At 46.0% G+C, this 21,440-nt stretch overlaps 1 protein-coding gene across 6 annotated transcripts in view; it reads right to left on the bottom strand.

Annotated features, from left to right (window-relative positions):
• Gria1 (glutamate ionotropic receptor AMPA type subunit 1) overlaps positions 1–21,440 on the bottom strand; it is a 291,561-nt gene that overhangs the window by 75,208 nt on the left and 194,913 nt on the right. For all 6 annotated transcript variants that reach the window (XR_010041060.1, XR_010041061.1, XM_063230678.1 and 3 more), the window contains exons 9-11: positions 18,225–18,335; positions 17,511–17,717; positions 11,480–11,850 (exon numbers count right to left, since the gene is read on the bottom strand). Coding sequence is in view for 4 of the 6 variants with exons in the window: in XM_063230678.1 (XP_063086748.1) it covers positions 11,480–11,850; positions 17,511–17,717; positions 18,225–18,335 (689 nt within the window). In the remaining 2 variants the exon portion in view is untranslated. The remainder of the gene's footprint in view (positions 1–11,479; positions 11,851–17,510; positions 17,718–18,224; positions 18,336–21,440) is intronic.

Raw genomic sequence — 21,440 nt, 5'->3', positions numbered from 1 at the left:
TTGCAATAGGACAAAGGTCAAGTCTCTCCTTATCTATACGCCAACCTGGATCATGGTAGTCCTCTGTGGTCTTTCCGTCTTTTCTACCTATTAAACATGCATTCTGCTATTAGCAGTTGTCCAGATGTACACTCTACCTTTTCATATATCTCTCTTTTGCTTGTGTATCTTGTTTCTTTTACAGCCTGGCAAACCAAAGGTCTGAACTTACCATTTTCATGCTTCTGATCTGCCCTAGTGTTTAGCACTGTGCCTACCACAAGGTTTAAATTCCAGGGGGAGTGCAATGAGGTCACTAGAGTTGTATGTTCACCACAGCATTCTTCATAGTTGCTAAGAAATGGAAGTAGCCTCCGCATCCATCATCAAGGCAGAAGGGCCCCCCCCAAAAACAAAAAACAAAAAACAAAAAACAAAAAACAAAAAAGTGGTACCTACATAACATGGAGTGGTAATCACATGTCATGAAAAGGATGAGACTCTCTGTCATTTGCAGCAGTGTAGACAGACCTAAGATCATTAGGTTAAGCAAAACAAACTTGGGATAGAAAGAGAAGAGCCAGATAGTCTTACTCGGGTGAGATCTGAAAAAGTTGATCTCAAGTCGTTGAGAGCAGAATAGTGGTTTCACAAAGTAGGGGAGAGGAAAGAGACCAGGAAAGGAAGATTGTAAGTACTAAGTAAGATAGAAGTAAGAAATTCAGAGATGCTGTTTGTATTGTTGGCAACTGCAGATCATAATAGTGTGCTGTACACTTCAAAAAGCTAGAAGAAAAAATTATAGTGCCTTCCCTGAAAGATGGCAAACGGTGGAAAAGACAGATTTTCTTAATTGACTGAAACATTACCTACTGTATGCTTATCAAAAACATCACATGATATCCCATTGATAGGTATAATTTTGATTTCTTTATTAGTTAAAAATAGATCTTAATAAGGGCCATGTGCACACACATAAAAACACTGACTTGATCAATCCTCTCTTGTACCTCTAAAATACATAGAGTGACCAGAAACAAAACCAAGCAGAACCAAGAAGCCCCTTTCCATTCTTTCTCCTCCTTCCCCTCATGGGACAGGAAACAGCAAATGAATGCCGTGGTTCTGCAGCTCAAAGGGAAGCCTCTGTCTCCCAGCCCTTCCACCCGGAGCTCAGGAGGTAAACAACCTGGCAGCAGTAGTAGCTTGAAAAGCTGCCAGGGCTCTCTTAATTCCAGAAATTAGAATGTGGCTGAAAAGATTCAGCCCATGGCAAAATTGTCTATCATCAACCAATAAAGGTGTTCTACAGGGAGTCAGGTGCTGCTTCCTAAAGTCCTTCCTGGAGGCTTTGGAAGGACTTGACCTTCACCACCCATTTTAGATGACAGCAATGGCATCACTGCAGAGTTCAGGGAATACCAAAGTTATGGCATGGGGTGTACGATTGAATCTCGCAAGCTCCAAGGCCAGTGAGTGCCAGGAAATTATCTTGGCCTGTGGGTTGGTTCCATGGCTCACCGCAGTGATCCCTCATGGCCATCTTCCACTAGGGGCGTCACTCTTCATTGCCTTTTGCTTTTGTAGAAAATTTTACTCATCTTTCAAGGCACTGTCCCTGCTTCCCAGAAGTCTCTCCTCCCCTCAGCCCATACAGAGATTTCCTTTGTCACCAATTCAGCGAACCTCTATTCTCTAGTTTCTGCACTCCAGCAAGGCAGCATGGGGCAAGGAAAAGAGCCTGTAATTTGGGGCCAGCAGGACCATAACCTACTACTTCCTGGCATCGCAACCCTAGGATCTTTACAAGGCAGCATAGCCATCCCTGTTCATTCACCTCCAAAGCTGTGTCCTGCTTTCTGCATGAAGAGCAGTCACTCCATTGCCTGGGTTTCTATTGATAGGCACTGGCTCTGACCCAGCTTTGTAACAACGGTGCAACAAATACCTTTGTACATCGCCTTGGCACATTGGTATAACTACTTCCGCAGGATGAATGCCCAGGTCCTCAGTCTTTTCCACTCCCCACGATTTCAAACTCATTTCCCATTGTATTTCCTTCCTTCCCCATTCTTTGCTCATATCTAAAGTGGTGCAGTTGACAACACATTTTCTCCTACCTTGGCTGTGACCATGGCTCCCCTTCCAAAGTCCACAGCCATCTGCCAGCTGAAGCCAAATGGTTGGCTTCTCCAAAGTGTCTCATCTCTATTCCTGTCTCTACCTTGCGGTTTCCCTCACCCTACTGGCCACACTGCCCTTGCTCTTGGTGGGGATGGGACAGATGCTCACCTCACCTCCTTTAGGAGGTGGCTTTTAATGATGACGCTGCAAATAATAATAATAAGAAGAAGAACAATAATAACAACAATGGAATAGAAAGCCAAAGCAAAAAGGCCTCTCTGTTGAAAACCAAAATCAGAGAGAATCAAAATCAAGGAGAAAAGGTGCCCCTTCCCTGTGAATTGTGATCGTCTCTGGGAATTCTAAATTCTTTTCAGAAGATCTGTGGTTGTCAAATGCAGCAGTGTGCCAAAGGTAAACCATGGGTGTTAGAATTAGCTGCAGGTTATAATCTCAGCTTTGCTGGGTACTAATGGGCAAAGAAGTTAATCTCTGTGGGCCCCAGATTTTCTCATCTACAAAATGGCATTATCATACAGGGTAGAAATTGTCATGATGGTTAGAAGTACAATAACCTCGCATCATCATGGCACCGGACACAGGCAGGAGTAACAAATAAAAATCATCATGATGTCTCTTTTCTCAGCAAAGAGAAGTCTGCAGTGATCTGCAGTGGGTAACAAGGATGACAAGGGAACTTTGTTTTATGGTTCAAATTCTTTTTCTTCTCTCTTCCCTATCCTATTCAGAGGCCAGCGCTGCCTTGCCCTCTGTTACAAGGCAGATAGTGACAGCTAGAAATGTTGTTCATTAGATTGTTTTCTCTCCATTAAATGGAAAACATGACATAGGCCTTAGGAGGCACCTGTGAAAACACACAAGCTCATGAAGCAACCAAAATTTGAGTGTTAAGAATACGCAACACCTCCTGCCCAGTTTTGAATAAGTTGTAACGATGAGTTCAGCAGTCTGAGTTTCAACAAGGAAAAAATATGGATGAATATAGTGCAGGTTGAAGATAAGAGACTCAGAGGGATTCAGATAACAATGGTGCCTGTGAAAGGATTTACTCTAGGAGCCCTGTGTGAAAAAAGAGCGTCCCCTACCTTGCAGCATTTAATTCTGATCATACCAACTTAAGGCGGGTCTCATTATTACTCCTGTTTTTCAGAAGAGGAAACAGAGGTGCAGGGAAGCTGTCTACCTGAGGTTACGGCTTGTAAGGAGTAATATCAGAGTTCAGTCTCAGTCACTTCCACTGCAGAGTTCAACCTTACAGCCACGGCTGCAAAGCGCAGATTCAGAAGAGCTTAGGGCTGGGTGCGGGAGAGGAAGGACAGCATTTGTAAGGGGGAAGGCATTGAGTAGGACATATGGAAAAGGTCTCTTCAGGGAGAGGGAAGAACTGCAGAATAGCAGCGTGGAGCTGGGGGAAATAGACCGAAGCGCGGTGTGACTTGGTTGGAGTCTTGGCTAAACTGAAAGCCAAGAGGAGACAAGACTTAAATGGGAAGCTGGGGACAGAGCAGGGACCAGCTTGCTCCTGTTTTGAAGAACGAAAAGTGAGACCCAGGAGCACAAGAAACATACCCTGTGGACTGGAGGGAGGATGAGACTGAATGTCTTTTAAACCCCTATCGCCTCCTCCAACCCGTACAATGGCAGCTCATCCTGCTTTCTGCCTTGGGTGGGACTCTGCTCTGTTCCCAGCCAGCAATTTCCTCCAAGCTTTCCCTTCCTGAGCTGTCGGATACACACAGTGACTGTCATTACCTAGGTCTGTGCTTCCTGTGTTAGTGTCCTTGGCACCATGTGTTTTTTGCTTGGTGCCTTGGGATCAGGCCACCTCTTATGTCCTTTGAACATAGACTAAAAGAATATACAAATGGTGCCCCCAAATGATTCATTTCCCACAGCTGGAGTGTGGTACCTGCTGCATATTCAAAGCTGTCAGTCTCCTCATAGGAGTCTGGGCATAGCTTCCCTATCAGCTTGATTAATTATGTCTTTAGTTTTCCCTACATAGGACTCAGTATTTCTTTGCAACCAAAGAACTGGGTCATTTGATCATAGATAATGTGTTTGCATAGAAGAGAAATAAACAAGGGATCCCCTCTAGAAAGATGCAGAACCCAGAGAGATAAGACTAGTCTGATATGGCAGGACACAGAGATGTGGAGACTATCTTTCTTCTAGGCAGCTCACATTCATGCCTGTACTTTCCAGAGTATGTAAAAAGAAAGAAAAACATAGCAATCAGGTTTTATACTTGGAGCCAAAATAATGCAAGTTGAAAGGAGAGGAAAGTTCTTTTTAAAATGCAGAAGTATGGTATTTCTAGGGAGTCTTTAGGAGTTACATGCATATGGTGGTATTATATAGTCTAAACATTCTTCCAGGAGTCTCAAAGTGGTTCCCACAATTGAGTGTGGCCTGCCTTTGAGCTGTACAGTCCCCCTGGCATTGCCTGTCCATGGCTGGGTGGGAGCTGCTCCCAGGAGCTAGCACAGCCCCTTGCTGGCTCCAGTCTTGTGAGCATAAACTTACACTAGTTACTTATGTGGTGCTGGCTGAGTCCCTTCCCTGCCCCATAAACCAGAATGCCCCCCCATCAAACAGGGGTGTGGGTGTTCATGACATATTCACTTTGCTTATTGTCTGTCTCTTCTCTTTAAGAGGGCAGGAGCCTTTATGTGCTTTGCTCCATGACATCTCCCATAGCGCCGGATCCAGCTTTGCTATGTAACAGGTATGCTAGAGACATTTACTGCATGAGTATAGGCACACTTAATCTTGAGAATCTCCTTCTGTGATGTGGAAGAACTTTCTGAAAAACATCTTATTTGCAATTTTGGAAGAAAAATACCTCTCCTGCAATATCACTGATCAGTGCCAGGCACGGTGGCACATATCTGGAATCCCAGGTATTTGGGAGGTTGAGGTAGGAGGATAGAAAGTTTGATTCCAACCTGGGCAATTTAGCTAGACTTTGTCTCCAGATAAACTAAAGGACTGGTAATATAGGTTTGTGGTGTAACACTAGACTAACAGGCACACAGTCCTGGATCAATACCTGGTACTGTAAGAAACAAAAAAAAACTACTCTTACAGTGAACTTCCATAGCAACTTAAAGAGAGAGCAATTTAACTCTCTTTGCACTGATGGCCAGAATTGCTGGCTGAGATGTAGCATATAATGTTTTCATTTGCATACCCAGGGAAGGCTTCCATCTTCCTGACACTGCTTTCATCCTAATATCTCCCTGCCACACTTGGAAGCTTCTGAAATTTATTCTTCTCCTCGCAGTTCTGAGAAGCTGCCCAGGAGTGGAGTCTGGCTCTTGATCTCACCTTCAGGCAGCAGAGAGTTAAAATTGAAAAGGCAGCCTGCCCTGAGCTGGAGTCTGCCTCCCCAGCCCCCAAGATGGGGTGACGACGGGGCCACCCACAGAAAACCCATGCACACATAACATGTGCCAGGGCAGCCAACTCCCCTGCCCATGCCAGTCCTTCTTCATTGGTGTTGCCTTTCATGGTGAGGAAAAGTAGAGAAGGAAATTTTCTCCTGTGAATCTCTTTGCATGCTTTCCCGATAGATTGGCCTACTTAAAAAGACCAAGTCACCAGCAAGGCCTCTTCTTCTACAGCCATATGAGTACATCTATCCCCAAGGCCCTACTCCACCTAGCCAGTCATGTTCTATAGGGTGTGGAGCAGCAGAGGCTGCGATCAGTGTGCATGGTCGTTACCTGCCCTGTGGGCCTTCATTCTGTGCTTGGGAGCTGTCTTTCCATGGCCAGCATCCAGGCTCAGTGACTTAACATTCATGGCCTGTATATTCCAAGGCACAAGGGTAGGGGGCACTCGGGAAAATTCATAGCTACCTGCACCTGCAGAGCTTTCAGCTGCACAGATCTAAGAACCTGTGCATAAACGAACATCCCAGGTGACTCAGATGCAGAGGGTCCCCCAGACAACCCCACACCCAGCCCCAAGGTTAGGAACATCTACCATAGGTTTCTCACCATTGTGCACACAGCCTTGGGACCCTGTTCCTTACAGCAAGGGACTTGTGGCCTAAATCAGGCTTACAATTTCAAAATGAGAAAGGCTTTTATTTCTAGGTTGCTTCCATCACCTCCCACCTTCCTCTTCTCCCTTCAAGCACTCCAGATGAGTGAGAGAAATGGGTTCGCATGGGTCTCTGGGGGGGGGGTGGGGTAGGGGAAAACAGGAGGGGGAAGGGGGAAGTGTCTTGTGCCTCCCAGTTCTGGTCCCATACTGATTGCCGTGGACATCGGGAATACAAAGGTCACGCTGTCCTTGGGTGTCTGCTTGGGTTTTTCCTCCTTGGCCACCCTGTTCCCACAGTGAGTCAGTTACAGGGCCCCCAACCAGTACATTAGCTGAGGGGGCATCTGTGTGTGTGATACAAGGTTCTGTGAGAGCTTGAAAGCAGCATCACTCCCCCGCCTGAGGCTGCTCCCTGAGAGTAATTATCTTCAGCAGGTAGAGATAATTATCATACCGGCTGATGCAGACTATGAGCAGGAATAAGAGGGAGAGTTCTGGAAGCCAAAATCCTAATTTCTCCTTTTCCTCTATTCTCTGAAGACTCTTCCACATCCTCTTCTCCTTACAAAGTGAGTGGACTGGGGTCCACTAGGGTATTAACCCCAAGGGGAAATAGGGCAGTGAGGGTACAGCTGACAATTTACCTGTAGGTAGTGGTGCTTCTTGTTGGGACTGCCTGGGAGGGCAGGTCAGTCTGAGTGTCAACAAGCCATGGACATTGCTTGAGCAACCTCAGAGAAAATACCTTTGCCCCATGCTGGGCCTTGGTGCCCTCGTTGTGATGAGTCATAAACTAGAGCATCCTCTGACCCCATTCAGAGCTAAACGTTCCTGGAACCGACTCCTTGTTTCGTAAATGCGTCCTCTCTCTTGGATTTATCTTGCAACCTCCCTCTCCCTATGTTTAGGGATGCAGCCCTCCATCAGCAAGTCCTGTCAATGCCAGTTTCCTAGCAGATCATAAACCCATGTCCACGGGCATCTCTGTGATTTTCATCCCTGTAATTTCCCCTGGACAGCTGCCGGAACCTCTTGTTTATTCCCTCTACTTCCAGTTGGGACTCTCCTCTAATTCGTTTTCCTCATAGTTCCCCAGAGTGGTGTTTTAGTATGCAATTCAACCCTTCTGTTGCTTAAGACCCTCAATGGCTCTCTATTTCATTTAGGGGAAACCCCACATCTACACACACGATCTGGGTTTTGCCTACTTTTCCAGTACTACCTCAAGACACTGTGCTCCTTTTTCACTAAAAGCCAGACACACTCACTGTTTCTCTAGGCTGTAAGTGCAGGAGGCTGTCGTCTATCTGGAAACTTCACACATGGTTATGTTTGCCTCTCAGCCACACAAGCCTGGCTCTCTTTTACCCATTAGCTCCTCAGAGAAACTTTCTCAAAACACTCTACGTAATTATCCTTTCACTCCACTTCCTTTTGCATTCACTGCAAGTGCAGTTTCATTCTTTGGTAGCATATAAAATTTATACATTCGCCATTGCTCCTTCTGTCTTATACCAGTATACTCGCTGCTCCTTGAAGCAGAGCCTGCTTCCTACCCCACTCCAGGCTCCACCATCCATGTATCTTCATATCTGCAGCATCTCAGACCAAACCCGGTAAGTCACAGGCAGTTAGTCATATCTGCTGAGCCAATAAATGATCAATGATGCTGGCCACAAATGGGGAAGAAAGAAAGGACACCAGGGAAGAAAGGTAAATTTCGTCCGTGGCAATTTTTGTTTTTCCTTTAATGTATTTTTCAAAATGTTGCTCTACATGAAAAAAAATCCAAAATATCTATTAAATGTAGGTCTTGGGCTCAAGGAGCAGGCCTACAAGGGATCTGCTTCCTACTGTCACCATCGACCTAAGGAAAGCAACACTGTAGCCTGTGATCACAGTTAAGCTGCATTTTAACATTTAGTCTGAAAAAGTAGGTTTCAAAAGCCATTTGTCATAGAAAATTTCAAAGGAAAAGGGGGTGGTCATTCAGTGTTTTGGGAGCAGTTGCCGGGTTGCATTATTGAATGTGCTAATTAAAGGTTGGTTTTATGGATTTGTGGTGCTAGCACAGAAAACATTGACTTTAGGTACTGTGGTCAAGTCTGCAAGTTGACTCTCCTAAGTACATTCCGGTGCCTGCTACTCTAGAGGAGCGAAAGCCTAAATTCCTGCCTTCCTATGTTCCCTGGCCAGCATAAATAACCATGGGCCACTGTTCTGGCCAGTGAGTAGAGCCAGGCATTTATTTGGTGGTGGAAATATTTTGTTGTGCTTTGGTTTTCTTGATCTCAAGAGACATCTATGGTGGCAAACACTTCCTCCTTCTCTCACTGCTTAAATGTGGGTACAATATCTGGCAGGTCCCCTCCTTGTGGACAAGAACAGGCCAGGAGAATAACAAAAAAGCCCATTCTGATTTCATGCAAGCAGAAGCCTGCTACCATGATTTTCAGGGTACAACCTGCAATCTGATAGACCCCTCAATCTGTGAGGAAGAGTTTTCTATTGCTGCTGTTTCTTGTGACCACATTTCATTGGCTTTTGGTTACTGGACAAGATCGTCAACTTCGAAGACACTAGAATGAGATAAAGCTATTTGTGTATGAGTGTAGATATACACAATTCAGATGGAGTTTAGTGCTCTGAATCCTAAGTTAGTGAGGATTTATGGTATATTTGTGATATCTATATAGGCAGTGAGAACAGTGAACTGAAGCTCATTTGAAGGATGCAGTATAGCGTGTGACACGGAGTGTACCAGGTTAAACAACAGCAGTGGTTTCTGCTGGGTTTATCATTATCTGCTTGCCCTCTGCCCTCACCACTGTTAGAGTCCTTGTTCATTTGTCTGGCACCACATGTATTTCCAAGAAACATCGTGATGACATATATTTTGACTCTTAGGTTTCTACAGGCTCTTTCTCTGATGTGGCTAAAATTCCTTATTTCAGTAGCTCACGCCTGAGTCTATCAGACTCTTTTCGTCCACGGTCACAAATCCTTCCTCCTCGTTCCCGGGCACAGGAGCCCCAGGAACTAGGTATACTGGTCTCTGGAGTGAACCACTAGCTTTGTCCCCAGACTTCCTCAGAAGAGGGCGTAGCCTTTCCAATCACTGAGCAGTGCCCCCTGTCTTCTAAAGAAGTTTAGTCAAAGTCCCATAAACAAAGTCAGTCAAGAGTAAAAAGATTATCCTTTTATGGGTTTCCCATGGGAAGGCTGGGTCCTGTGTAGCAGGTTCTAAAGGAAGTGCCATAATTTTAAAAAAATCTCACGACAATACTCAAAACCATTATTGTCATCTTACCAAACAAAGAACAGCGGCATAGAATGGTGTTGACATGCAAAGCTGTGGGGAAGGATGGCTGGGTATGTGCTGTTCATTCTCCTCTTCAGCTCGTTGTGAGTTTCTGAGGCAACTGAGGGGAGCTCTCAGAAATCCAGGGCACACAGTTTGAATGTCCTCTTTTGGCCAAGTACCCTCTGAAGCCAGTGGAGTGACGCAGAGTGACACTGTGTGGCAGGCGCTGGTGTGACTTGGTGACTGTGTGGATCAGCCTGAACACCTGCCAGAAGGTTTTGGATACTCACGGCCTAATACGAATGGATTAAACGGAAATGTGCCTATAGAGACTCAGAGTGCGAACCATGAATTGAGACCTCTGGAGGGCTGATGGGGAGTGTAAAAATACACCCTGAGGTCCAACCACAGGAGTGCTGTTAAGAGGTAGATGCCTACTCATGAAGGAAATAACAGAAAAATAAGCTCATGGCACATGCTGGTTTTGATGGCCCTATGTTATCCTGACTAGGCAGGAATCGTTCCTCCCACTGTTTATCCACTGGCCTGATTTATTTTTAAGCAAGCCCTTCCCCTGCTTGGTTCTTTCTACTCTTCACCATGTGTTTGCCAGTGTTGGCCAAGCAGCCAGTCTCACACCTTCTCTCCCACGTTCCCCTTCTCCCCCCACCCCCTGACTGTCTTCTTATTTAAAGAAAAACAAGATTATAACGGTGACTGTTGAGGCTTTCCAAATTATACAGTAGGCAAAATAAGTCCTGGGGGAAGCTCGTTAGGAAGAGTTTACTCCATTGCTGCTTAGAAATATTGGTCCTCATTGGCAGTCAAATGCAAAATGATGCTGGAATAAGATACCTCCAGTACATTTCCATGAGGCCTGGTGTGTGTGCACTTATGCCCCAGCTCCATCCATGGAGGGCAGATGCTAAGCTGTACTTCTCTGCCTGCTTTTGAAATTGGGTAATCTGCAAAGGAATGCCCGTGGGAAAGGGAGTTCACACACACTAAGGAACTATGAAAGTATACAATAGCCACAGGTTCTTATCAGTTAGAGAAGTTTAGGTATGAACATTCTAGAATGAGAGAAAAGAAATTACACATAAATACAGGAGGTCAGGAAGTGTGAGACTTGGTCTGGATTACTGATTTTCAAATTTCTCTTTCTGCTTTTTCCTTTCTACTCTTCCTCCTTTCTTAGCCTCAGGTTCATTGGTTTCAAAATAGATTGCATTAAAAAATTCAACATATAAGACACACAAAAATGCAGCTGCTCTTGTTCTACGTAAGGGTCTGAAGTCCCACTGATATTGCTGCCTAGTATTCTCAAGGCAATCCCTGAGGTACCTCTTGTGGTTTCTTTTGAACCCCAAGAAACACATTTATGTCATCAAAGGAATTAGAATTTTCTCAGGGTCTTTCTCAAAGATAAGAATCCTTTTTAAGATGAAGAAGCCAAAGTCCATCGGGGTGAGATGACTTACTAAGGCCACAAGGGAGTCACGGCACCCACTTACAATCCACAACTTCTTTACCATACTTAAGTAATATAGGATGGCGGTCTGAATCTCAACTCACCCATCTACTACTGAGCACGACTATGCAAGACAGTCAGCCTTTCTGTGGTTCCTCATTGATAAAATCACATAGAAGATGAGCCCCACCTTTTGCTCCCATGAACATTCACCGAAATGATTGATGCACGAACAGGAATCCCAACCTTGCCTGGCATACTGTCAGTCCTCATTAAGTATCAGCTGTATCACACTGTTCCCCCTTTATTTCTCCACACTTCAGCCATAACTCTGCCTACGGCTCTTGATTGAACACATCAATCCAATGACAGACAGAGCTGGATTAGCATGGATGCATCCACATGACCCATAGTGTGCAGTTAACTGTAAAAAGCAGTTAAAATAATAATTCCTATCTCTTAAATTTCCAGTATTTTTACCTCAAAAATATATTGAAAAATAAAAGTAGAGGAAAGAGCTGACTGACCTGGGAGAAATGTCACATCCTTGCTGCATGAAAGCTCCCAGGGAGAACCACAAGCTGTTGAATATCCCAAATTCATTGGACTGGTCAGTGGTTGTCTGATCTCGTCCTTCCTCAAACTCTTCACTGTGCCACTCGTAGGGGCTGAAGCGGCTGACCAGGAAGAGGACAACGCTCACTCCGATGTAGGCAAAGACTATGCACATCCAAATCTCGTAAGCCAAAGGGTCGAGGAAGGAGAACACTCCTGGCTTGGACTTCTGTGGCTTTTTTATCATGATGGAGATGCCCAAACTCATAAACGGCTTGGAGAAGTCTATAACCTCCTCCCGGACCAAGGTGATAGTTAAGGGGGCCACGGCCACATCTGCTCTCTGCAAAAATAAAATATAAGACAGTTGAGCTTAGCACCTTTTTTTGTTTTCTCTTTTCATTGTGAATATTCCTTTGTATCTTAAAGAGCACAAAAGTGCTCAGAAGTCTAATCTCTCCAATATTATAAAATATTTCTGGCAAATGGATCATCAACTCAGCATATGACAGGAGAGAGGATCCCGTTATTTGCAAGTTCGCCTTGCCAGAGGCTTGTTTCTCTTCTGCAAAAAGGAGGCTGGTGTGATATTTGTTGCTTTTTTCCCACTCAGCAGCCTGCCACCTTCGTGTCTTGGGAGAGAGACCACTCCCTCCCTACTCAGCCCTCCATGTAGGAATGGGGCGGACTGTGCTGGTCACACTGGGAAGCACATAACCCAGGTCTGGCCAATCAGTATATTCCACACCTCTACTGGGGAAGATTTGCTCAGAGATGACATCAAACCCGACTGGGCTGGCTGAGAATTATCCCTGAGAGCTGAGCTGAGTGATGGAGAAGATGATCCCAATGCTGTAATTTAAGGTCACTCTAAGGTCACTTCTGGGATTGCCCTGGACAGCCTAGGAATGTGTGTCAATACATTCCTCTGTTTGTCACGAAGAACCTAAAACAATCCCTCTGTTGGCCTAAGCCAGTTTGGATTGGATTTCTTTTACCTGAAATGAAGATTATCCTAGCTAACAAGGTAGTAAAGGCAATTTAACTCAATAAATATTTATTGAACACTTATTGGTAAGTCTAGGCTGGAAGCTCTAGGCAAACTATGGTCCCCACACTCAAAGAATTATAAGCCAATGGGAGAGAATAACACACAGAGAACACACACATATAGATGCACATGCAAGTTTTCTGGTATACAAAGTAGACAGGATATACGCTTTCTAAGAGGTATAAAATACTACAGAGGACTGAGGGGGATTCATTCTGGCTGGGGCAATAGATTGCATTGGGAAGGGGTGAAGTAGCAACGTGATATGGAAAGAGGGTAGGATTTCAACAGGTTGCTCTAGTGAAGAACAGCATTCCAGGAGCCACATGAAGAAAGGCCTGGCAGTAAGGAAGTAAAGTATATTTGTCACATTTTCCCCCAGGAAGATTGCTGAGAAATACACCAACAATTCAGTTCTTAAATTTGAAATCCAGCATGTTGATAAACAGGAGAAGGTTGTGACAAGGTCCATCCTTGGGCCTCCAGCACGTAGAACTGCCAAGCCTCGCTCTCCTGCCTTGCCTACCTTTCTCTAGTCACACAAGCACTGGCATCTACTCGGTAAGAGTCCACTGCTGGAGATCAAGGCAGACTGGAAACCCCGGAAAGTTTCCATGGACAGAGGCTGCAATGTTCCTTTTTTTTTGTACGAGGGATCAAACTCACGACCTTGTGCTTGCCAAGCATGCGGTTATGCTGCTGAGCTAGATCCCTGGCCTCAGTACAAACATTCATTTCCGAGGTGAGCAGTGCACCTGAGCACACCTGTTTGGGATGCTTGGCTTCCTCTTACGATGCCCACAGCTGTCCAGATGTGAGGCGAGAGGCAAGTGCTGTGCAGCTGTGTCTCAGGGTGAGTCTCTGTCAGCTGCTCTTGTTGGGGAGGGCTATTGAGGAAGTACCTAAGGGGAATAACAGTCTCTTTCCAGAAAGTCTTACATTCTCCCATGTAGAAAGAAACTTTCTGCAAAGCAGCATGGACCAGGTGTGAATTTCATAGTAATTCTGTTTTTTTCCCCCACTAAGACTCACTGCATGATCCTTGATAATTTTTATAAATACTTTCAAGCCAGCACCAGGGAGAAGATATCTACTGTCCTCTGTAAATCAACCCAGAAAAGGAATAGGAGAGGAAAGTGATGCAAATGACTTGGAAGTAAGTACTGATGCCAAGGTACCCGGGGTGGGATGGAGATCAGCTGTGAAACTGACAAAGGGTATCGAATGGAGTTGCTTGATGTTTTCTGACGTGATCTAATAAAAAGGATCATAGACTCTAAAATTAGAGAATAATATCATCTTCATGCTTAGCTCATTTAGCAGTCCCTAAATTGGTCCCACGGAACATTATTTCTGAAGGGGTGTTAATAGGGATAACATAAAAATGAATAGGGATGGGAAACACAGATTTAAATAAGTTACTTGGGGCAAGATTTAAAACCTTAAAGAGACCACTATGTGTTGAGGATTTCAAAGAAGGTTAAGTAATAGCTAGTATTGCCACGTAGGGTAATTAGGAGGCAGTGTGGCCTAACTTAATTTTCTAGGGGACATTTATTTCCCTAAGCATCAAAAGAGACCTAAATATGTAGGATGCTCACATGGTAGGCTGTTGTTATGGGTAAGGGTCCCTGGGCCAGATAGGGAAGGCGGCCTGCACAAAGTGGTAGTATTTTAGTGTGTTTTATGCTGACGGAGAGCCCGAGAAGTTGATTTCCACCGTGTGAGGTGGTTACTGGTGCTTCCCAGGACTGGCCAAGCGCAGAGCTGATGTAAAACTGAACTGCTCTTTCCCGTGACTCCATGGCTATGTGGGTTCAAGTGAAACACTTTGGTTTTCTCATATGAACTTCCTTATTAAAAAGGCACAATAGTTCTTGTTTTATATTTCATAGGGTTGTTGTGAGACTCAAAGTTTTTCAGTGACTTGAGAGTACTATGAAGTGTAACCCTTTCACGGGCACTGAATTTATTTTTTTTAAATGCACATCTCAGGACGGTGGCTGGCAAACTCCAGCCGGCGTCAGAATCACCCGTGGCGCTGTTCGCAGCCCATAGCAGAGCTGCGAGATTCAGCAGGTCTAGGATGAAATGTGAGAACTCGCAATTCTAGCAAGTTGACAGGTGATGCTGATGCTAGTTGAGGGCCCAAACTTCAAGCACTACTCTCTAGAAGACCTCAGAATGATGTGACGCCTGGATTAAACCTGGCAATATAGAATACAGCTTGGATGTGGTGGCACAAAAGCAAACAGTGCATAAAAGGATGGGGTGGGGTTCCTCTCCTCCCCAGCACGGCTCTGCAAGGACAGTGAAGGATTCACCGTGCACCTTGCAGGGAGGTGACCCCCGGGGGACCTCAGTGGCTCGCAAGAATCACAGCCTGGGAGCTGGCAGAGTTGGAGCTCAAACCCAGATATCTGTCTGCAAAACTTGCTTTCTTTCTGCTTCACCAAGACAAGACAGAAAAAATTTCATGTAAAAAAAGAGGCACAAAGATACAGCCACGAGAGGAGCAGAAACCTTGCTGATGATACCCAGCATCTATTTCCTTGCTGAGAAAACCACTGGCTGTTCTCACTTCTTATTGGCTTGAGAGTTCAGAATATGGATGGCATGATTTCTGCAGAGGCAGAGTGTGGTAGGATAGAGAAAAAAAGACACAACAATGTGGTGTGACCCTGTGTGTCATCTGGCAAATTACCTAACTTCTCTGGGCCTCTGTGTCCTCAAATTATGGGACTGACATGAAGAATTAAAGAATGTAAGGAAAGTATTTGGCCTGGCACTGGATGTGTACTGTGTGATGAAATGTCACCCCTAACACTGCTCCTAAGAGCAACAGGGAGCAAAAGGAAGATCAAAAGAGAAGGTCTGGCAGCTATTTATAAAGCATAGACACAGTACAGTTAGAGGCTCCTCAGTGACTTCTTCCTGGCTACACGGGGGTTTGTGGTTGAGAATATTTCCCTTACCCTCTTTGTTCTTTCTCAGGGAAATAGAAAACTAACAGGAAATAATCAAGTGAAAAGTAAAAGGAGAAAAAAGGGCCAGGTGAGCCCATCAGGGAGCCTTGGGAAGGAAGTTTTGGCTGGACAGAGGGGCAGGGCTGGTGAAGGGGAGACAGAGGGCGGGTTCTGACGCTGAAGCACAGGGCAAAGTCTGCTTAGTTTGGGAGCTGATGAGCCGGTGAATCACTGCGGACTCCTGGCATTAGGGGGCTTGTCATCAGGATGGTCATCCTGTCATCGCTCTGCCCCCATCACAGGCTTCTCACATGAAGGGGGCTGCGTTACAGGAGGTGAAGGTGAGGACGAAAGCCGGAGAAGAGAAGAGTTCACAGCAGTTGCCATGGGGATGACCTTAAGAGCATAGTGGTAGTTCCCATGGAAACCAGCCTCCAGACGCAGCCGTGACCCATCCAGGTCTCTATCTTTCATCCGCAGAGCTTCCAAAGCGGGAGGCAGGGCAGAGGGAAGAAAGGGGAGCAGCAATCCCATTCCTCAGCCCATTAACCGCCTGCGCAGGCCACCTCAAAAGCCACCTCCCTGAGGACCTTTTCTTAAAACTCCATCTTTTTCTTTTTTGAATCCTCTTTGTGTATCATTTACAGCTATTATACCTCCTTTTGCCCTGAAGCCAGACAATGAGTCTTGCAGTCCTCCTAAGTGATTGCTTCCTCCTGACCAGCACTTAGCATTAACCTGGGGCTCCCTGCGGGCTGGAGCTCATCCACTAACCCAGAGCTTTCTGTGTCTGTGAGTGAAGCCACCGCGGCCCCTTTCCTGCACAGGGCGGCAGGGATCTTCCACTACATCTCCTATTCTTCTCCTCAGGTGCCCTCCAAATCTCTCCTCCCAGCTGCCCTCATCTTGATCACCTTCCCCTTGTCAGTTCCTGGTCACTCCTTAACCCACATCCAGCCCAAGGCATGTGTTCTCACTCAACTCTCCACCTCTTACTTATTTCTACCACCATTCTTTCAAAAATACACTTTAGAAATTCCTGGGCTGCCCTTCTCTCTTTCTATTTCCATGTGGCTTTGGTCCAAGTTCCATGCCTGTTTTGAGAGCTAGAAAAACCCACATTAGCTCGTGTGAACCGCATGACTCAGCCTCTGTGATTCGATGCTTTTTTTCTCTCTTACTGTCTTTCCTCCCCCCGTAAAATGTGCAGACCTAGAGGACCGTTTGCTTTTCCCTAACTCCCTAAAACTGAAAACAGTGTCAGGTATTCAGTGGCTTCTCAGAACTTGTTCTGTGTATTGAAGTTTTCACAGCAGTTGTGCATGGAGTTATTTCAAGTGTGGTGAGTAAAACAAAAGCAGGGTAGACCCCTCTGTGATACGGCTAACCATGACGCAAGGCAGAGCAAACCATATAAAACCAAGTTCTACGGCAGAAAGCAAGGACAGTTCAAAGGAAAGCTCCAATTTAACTGGGAGAGCAGAAAGACAAATGGGTTAATGTGATACTCGCTAAGGGCTGGGAGGGAGATTTTAGAGGTGGAGAAGGGTAGAGAAAATTCTAGAGAAGAGAGTGAGTGAAGAGCAGTTTGGCTGATGCTTCATCAGAGAAAAAAACAGGAGCAAGTGATAAAAAGATACCTTGGATCCAGGTTTACCTGGGGAAGAAACTGACACCAAGGAAGTCTTGTATAACTTGAGGGAGGTCATAACTTAGAAACCTGCCTTGAGAAAATAGATTGTGGAGCCACAGGGTCATGCGTGTTGGACAATGACCAACTGAAGGAACCAGACACTGAATGAGGCCGAAGGCACTGCACCCAGAAACCTGAACAAAGGGTGCCTGCAGTCAGCGTGCTGTGGATGACTTGTCTGTTCAGCAACACTGTACTGAGTTATGGGGTCACATGGGCATTCCAGCCACCAAACACTTTCCCGTCCAACTCTCTGGTTTTGGCCTCCATCTCTCCACCCTGGAGAAACTTACTCCGTACACCAGCTCTCCCACCATGCCGTTCCAGGCCTTTGTGTCAGGATCTCGGGCTCCATATTTCCCATCGCTGACGATCTCGAGACGGTAGGAGTAGCCCACGTGCTTGGCAATTTCCGCTGCCAGCTCGACGCAGTAGCCCTCGTAACGGTCATTGCCCTCAAACTGGTTGGCATTCTTCTTGAGCATCACATAAGGGTCTTCCTGGCAGAGAGACAGGGAGACGGAGGATGTGGTTACAGGCTTCCTCATGGGCAGGGAGACTTCAGCATGGCAGAAGAGGACATCACTGACCTTGCTTACCACTGGGGAAGTCTCTAAGTGTATTTCTGAATGTCTAGCCCCTATAAAAGTTTCTTGGGATAAGGGATCAGGTTTTGTTCAAATAACATTGTTTCATCATTGTGATGGCAATATAGCCTTTCAGATTATGCTGTACGAGTCCCCCAGCTTCTTTTTAAAAAAATACTTTTGAAGGAAGAAGAATAGACCTTCAAGAAGCTCCTATGTGGCTTAGCCATGGATCTGAAATGAGACAATGAATCTAAGGGATGCTGAGGGGAACTCAGAACCTCTCATCCTCAGGGCATTCCTTCTTCCACTGCCTGGCACTGTTTGGCAAGAAGAGTGACCAGCTCTCCCTTTGAGTAGGAATTGTGTGTACTATCGGGTAGAACCCCAGGTGACCGTGAGGAAGGGGTGGGTACTCACTAGGATGGTGGTGACGATGTAGGTTCTGTTCTGAACACTCGAGTTGTCTCCCCCAGCTTGAGCATCAGTGGCTGCAGGCACAAACTTGTCGTCTTCATTCCAGTAGCCGATCTGTAAATGAGAAGGTGGGGCTGTAAGGCAAGCCAAGGTCCTCGGGACCACCCAGCCCACACTAGCGACAGAGAAGCTCAGTGTCCTACCGTGTAACATGGGGCACACAGTCTCTAAACTACTGGGAGGACAAACAGCCAGAGGCAAGGTGCTTCCGGCTTCCCTGGCCACCCAGCGCAACCTGCCCCCTGTGAAAATTCTCAGAATGGTGAGCGAAGCCAGGAAACTGCCCCTGCAGAACAGTGAGGATGTAACTAAGCTCTTTTGTCCAATCAAACCAGGGTTTGGGATTTCATTCCCTGCAATTGTTTACCAGGAGAAAAGCTCTCCATTTGCCTATGAACCCTTTCTTTCCTTGGACTCATTATGAACTGTAGTTGGCATCACACGATTAAACATTATATTCTTTTTACTTTCTCATTAGCTTATCTGTGTTTTTCCATCCAGATTTAACCTCTCAGAATAATTGTTTTATCCTTTATTTATTGCTCTTTAATATTATACTATAATACACAATAATGCACATAAATAGCACTCGGATTAATAGAGTAATTTTCCAAACATTGGTAGCTTATGAATACTGATTTATTTTCCGAGGTTTTTCAGCAAGTACAATGTCTACTGCACACAAGGCTCGGAATCAAAATATCACCATGGGAAGTGGCAGGGCTGAGAGAGGTGGGAGAAGTCCAGGAGATTGTCTCTGCTCTGTGGACACCACAGGGACATTTGGTAGGACATGAAGCAGGCAGGTACCCAGAGCAAGTCCTGACAAGTGAGGGGCTCAGCAGTTCAGGGCAGCCAAGCCAAGTGTGGGGTCTTGTGTAGGACACCACATAGCTTACTGTGGTGAGAGAGGGAAGGAGAGAGCCAATACATTTTGGACTGGGAAGGATACGAGGCAAGGTGTAAGGGTGGGAATTGCCCAGCTCTGTGGGCTCTGTGGGTCCTGGGTAGAAGCTAGGGTTGGTCCAGAGGACAGTGAGCGCTTGGGTCTCAGTGGCAGAGGTTTTGAAGGTCAGGCTAAGTAGTGTAGACTTAACCCTTAAGGCAAGAGAGGTGTGGGAGGTTTGGAGGCAGCGGAATGACACAGTAAACACACACACACACACACATATGCACACACACACCCCCTCACACACCCTGAACCTAAGCTTCCTACGCTGCTCTCTCCTCCTCCCCTCCCAAGCCCCTCTTTTCTCCTCTTTCTTTCCTCCTCCCTCTCCCTCTCCATATCTACTTAGACAGTTATGTTTTGTTTTGTAATTACTCTTCTGCTGGCAGTAGAAATAAAAGGAAAAAGGAAGAATTGGAAATGCACGGGAGGAGGCTGAGCAGGTCAGCAGCCAGAACTCAGGTCAGGCTCATAGCAACCACAGCACGCGCCCTGCTTGGGTCCCATGTCACTGACACCTTGAAGTCCTTCCTGGTTCCTTTAGTGGAACAGGAAGTGTTTTTGCTGTGATCTCCCAGTCATGAATGATGATTGCCATAGTGTGCTCGCTGTCACAGGCCGAGTGCTTCAGTTTTAGTGCCGTTTTGTCTGGCTTTGGTGAGGCTGCTAACTTGTCCAAGACAGCGCAGCTGGAAAGCAGTGCAGCTCGGCCTGGAGCCCTGGCCATCTGTCTCCAGCACCTGCTTTTCACCGCTGTGCTCCTCTTGCAGAGAGGCTCTCATCCTTGGTCCAGAATCCAGTTAGTTATCATTTATTGAATGCTTCCTTGTGTTTCAGGTGCTCCTCTAAGTGCTTTTCATGTTTTATTCATTTCATCCCTTAAAACCTCACCAACCTGGCCAATGAGCTTTCCCATTAAAGTGACTAGAAACGTGAGGTAGAGAGGTAACTTTCCCAGCACCACAGAGAGCTGTGGACCCAGGGTCAGAGCCAACATCTGAGCAAAGAAGCCGACTCTGAGTCTTACCCGCTGCACGCCCATGCTGGTCCAGCCAAGCCTTGAGGGCTTCATGTGTATTCCCGGTAGACTCCTGCAGTCCAGCTGCTTGGTGTCCATCCCCATCTTGCTGTGATGCTGAGGCCCCTTGGGGACAAGATGGAAGTACACTCTTCCCTAAGCCACTGTCTTAGCTCAGCATAGCTTTTCACAGACAAGCCATTTACATGAGTCTGACGGGAGAATGAACCAGGCAGCTGTGACCCAGTGTGGAATTGGTGCTCGCTGATGCTGCTGGGACAGTGCAGAGGCCTGGACGCGTCTGTAAGGATTGCTGTCTACAGTTACCTCAGGGCAAGCATGTCATGATGGTGCCTGTGTGCGAGGCTGTTAGTCCATGTGGAAGGTGACATTTCTTTCTGATGACATAAGAACCAGATACTCATATTGCCGATATGTCGTTGCTACTGCAAGAAACCTGACAAAGCATTTCATCCATCTGCTTCACTTTACTCAGAGGGAACCAGCTCAGACCACTGTGTGGCCCCCTCACTTGACTGAAGCGTGCTCTAAGGGACCCTGGGGGACCTGAGGAGACATGTCACCTCTTTCATGAGAGGTGAGGAGGGCTCAGGAAAGAGGAGGGGCTCTCTGGGTCTGTCATTTCGGTTCCAGCACTCAGTGATGCTCTTCCTCTGTTACCTACATTGTGATTTCCCTTCAGAGTTGCTTTTTGCAAGGAGGTCTCTGGTCAAATAATAAATGCCTAAAATGACCCTGGTAGCATACCATGGCGTATGTGTGTGTGTGTGCGCACGCGCATGCACACGCATTTTGGTATTTAAAAAAAATCCCCGAGGTATTTTTCACACTGAACTCTTTCAATCCTTCTGCTATGCAAAGAGTAGAGATGGACTTGGGATGATTTTTCTCTCTTACACATGAGAAGATGTAGGTTTAGGGGGATTAAATGGTCTAATTTACAACAGACTGTGTAGCACATGAATGGTACGGATAGAGCCCAGATCTCATGGATCACAAAAGTAAGAGTATTTGATAAAGTTAAAACTTTATCAAAGTGCCAAATGTGATTATTTTCCTCCTACAGACGATTCTAAGAAGGTTTTGTTCCTTTCTTTCTATTTTCTTTCTCTCTTCCTCCCTCTCCTTCTTCCTTTCTTTCCCCCTCTTTGCAAATTACTCTATAATTCAG

This window comes from Cavia porcellus, unplaced genomic scaffold (genome assembly GCF_034190915.1).
Source record: "Cavia porcellus strain 051 isolate PalLab524CR breed Dunkin Hartley unplaced genomic scaffold, mCavPor4.1 scaffold_19, whole genome shotgun sequence".
NCBI classification, from domain to species: domain Eukaryota; kingdom Metazoa; phylum Chordata; class Mammalia; order Rodentia; family Caviidae; genus Cavia; species Cavia porcellus.
Note: the sequence above shows the minus strand (reverse complement) of the source record. Positions and strands in the feature narration are given on the sequence as shown.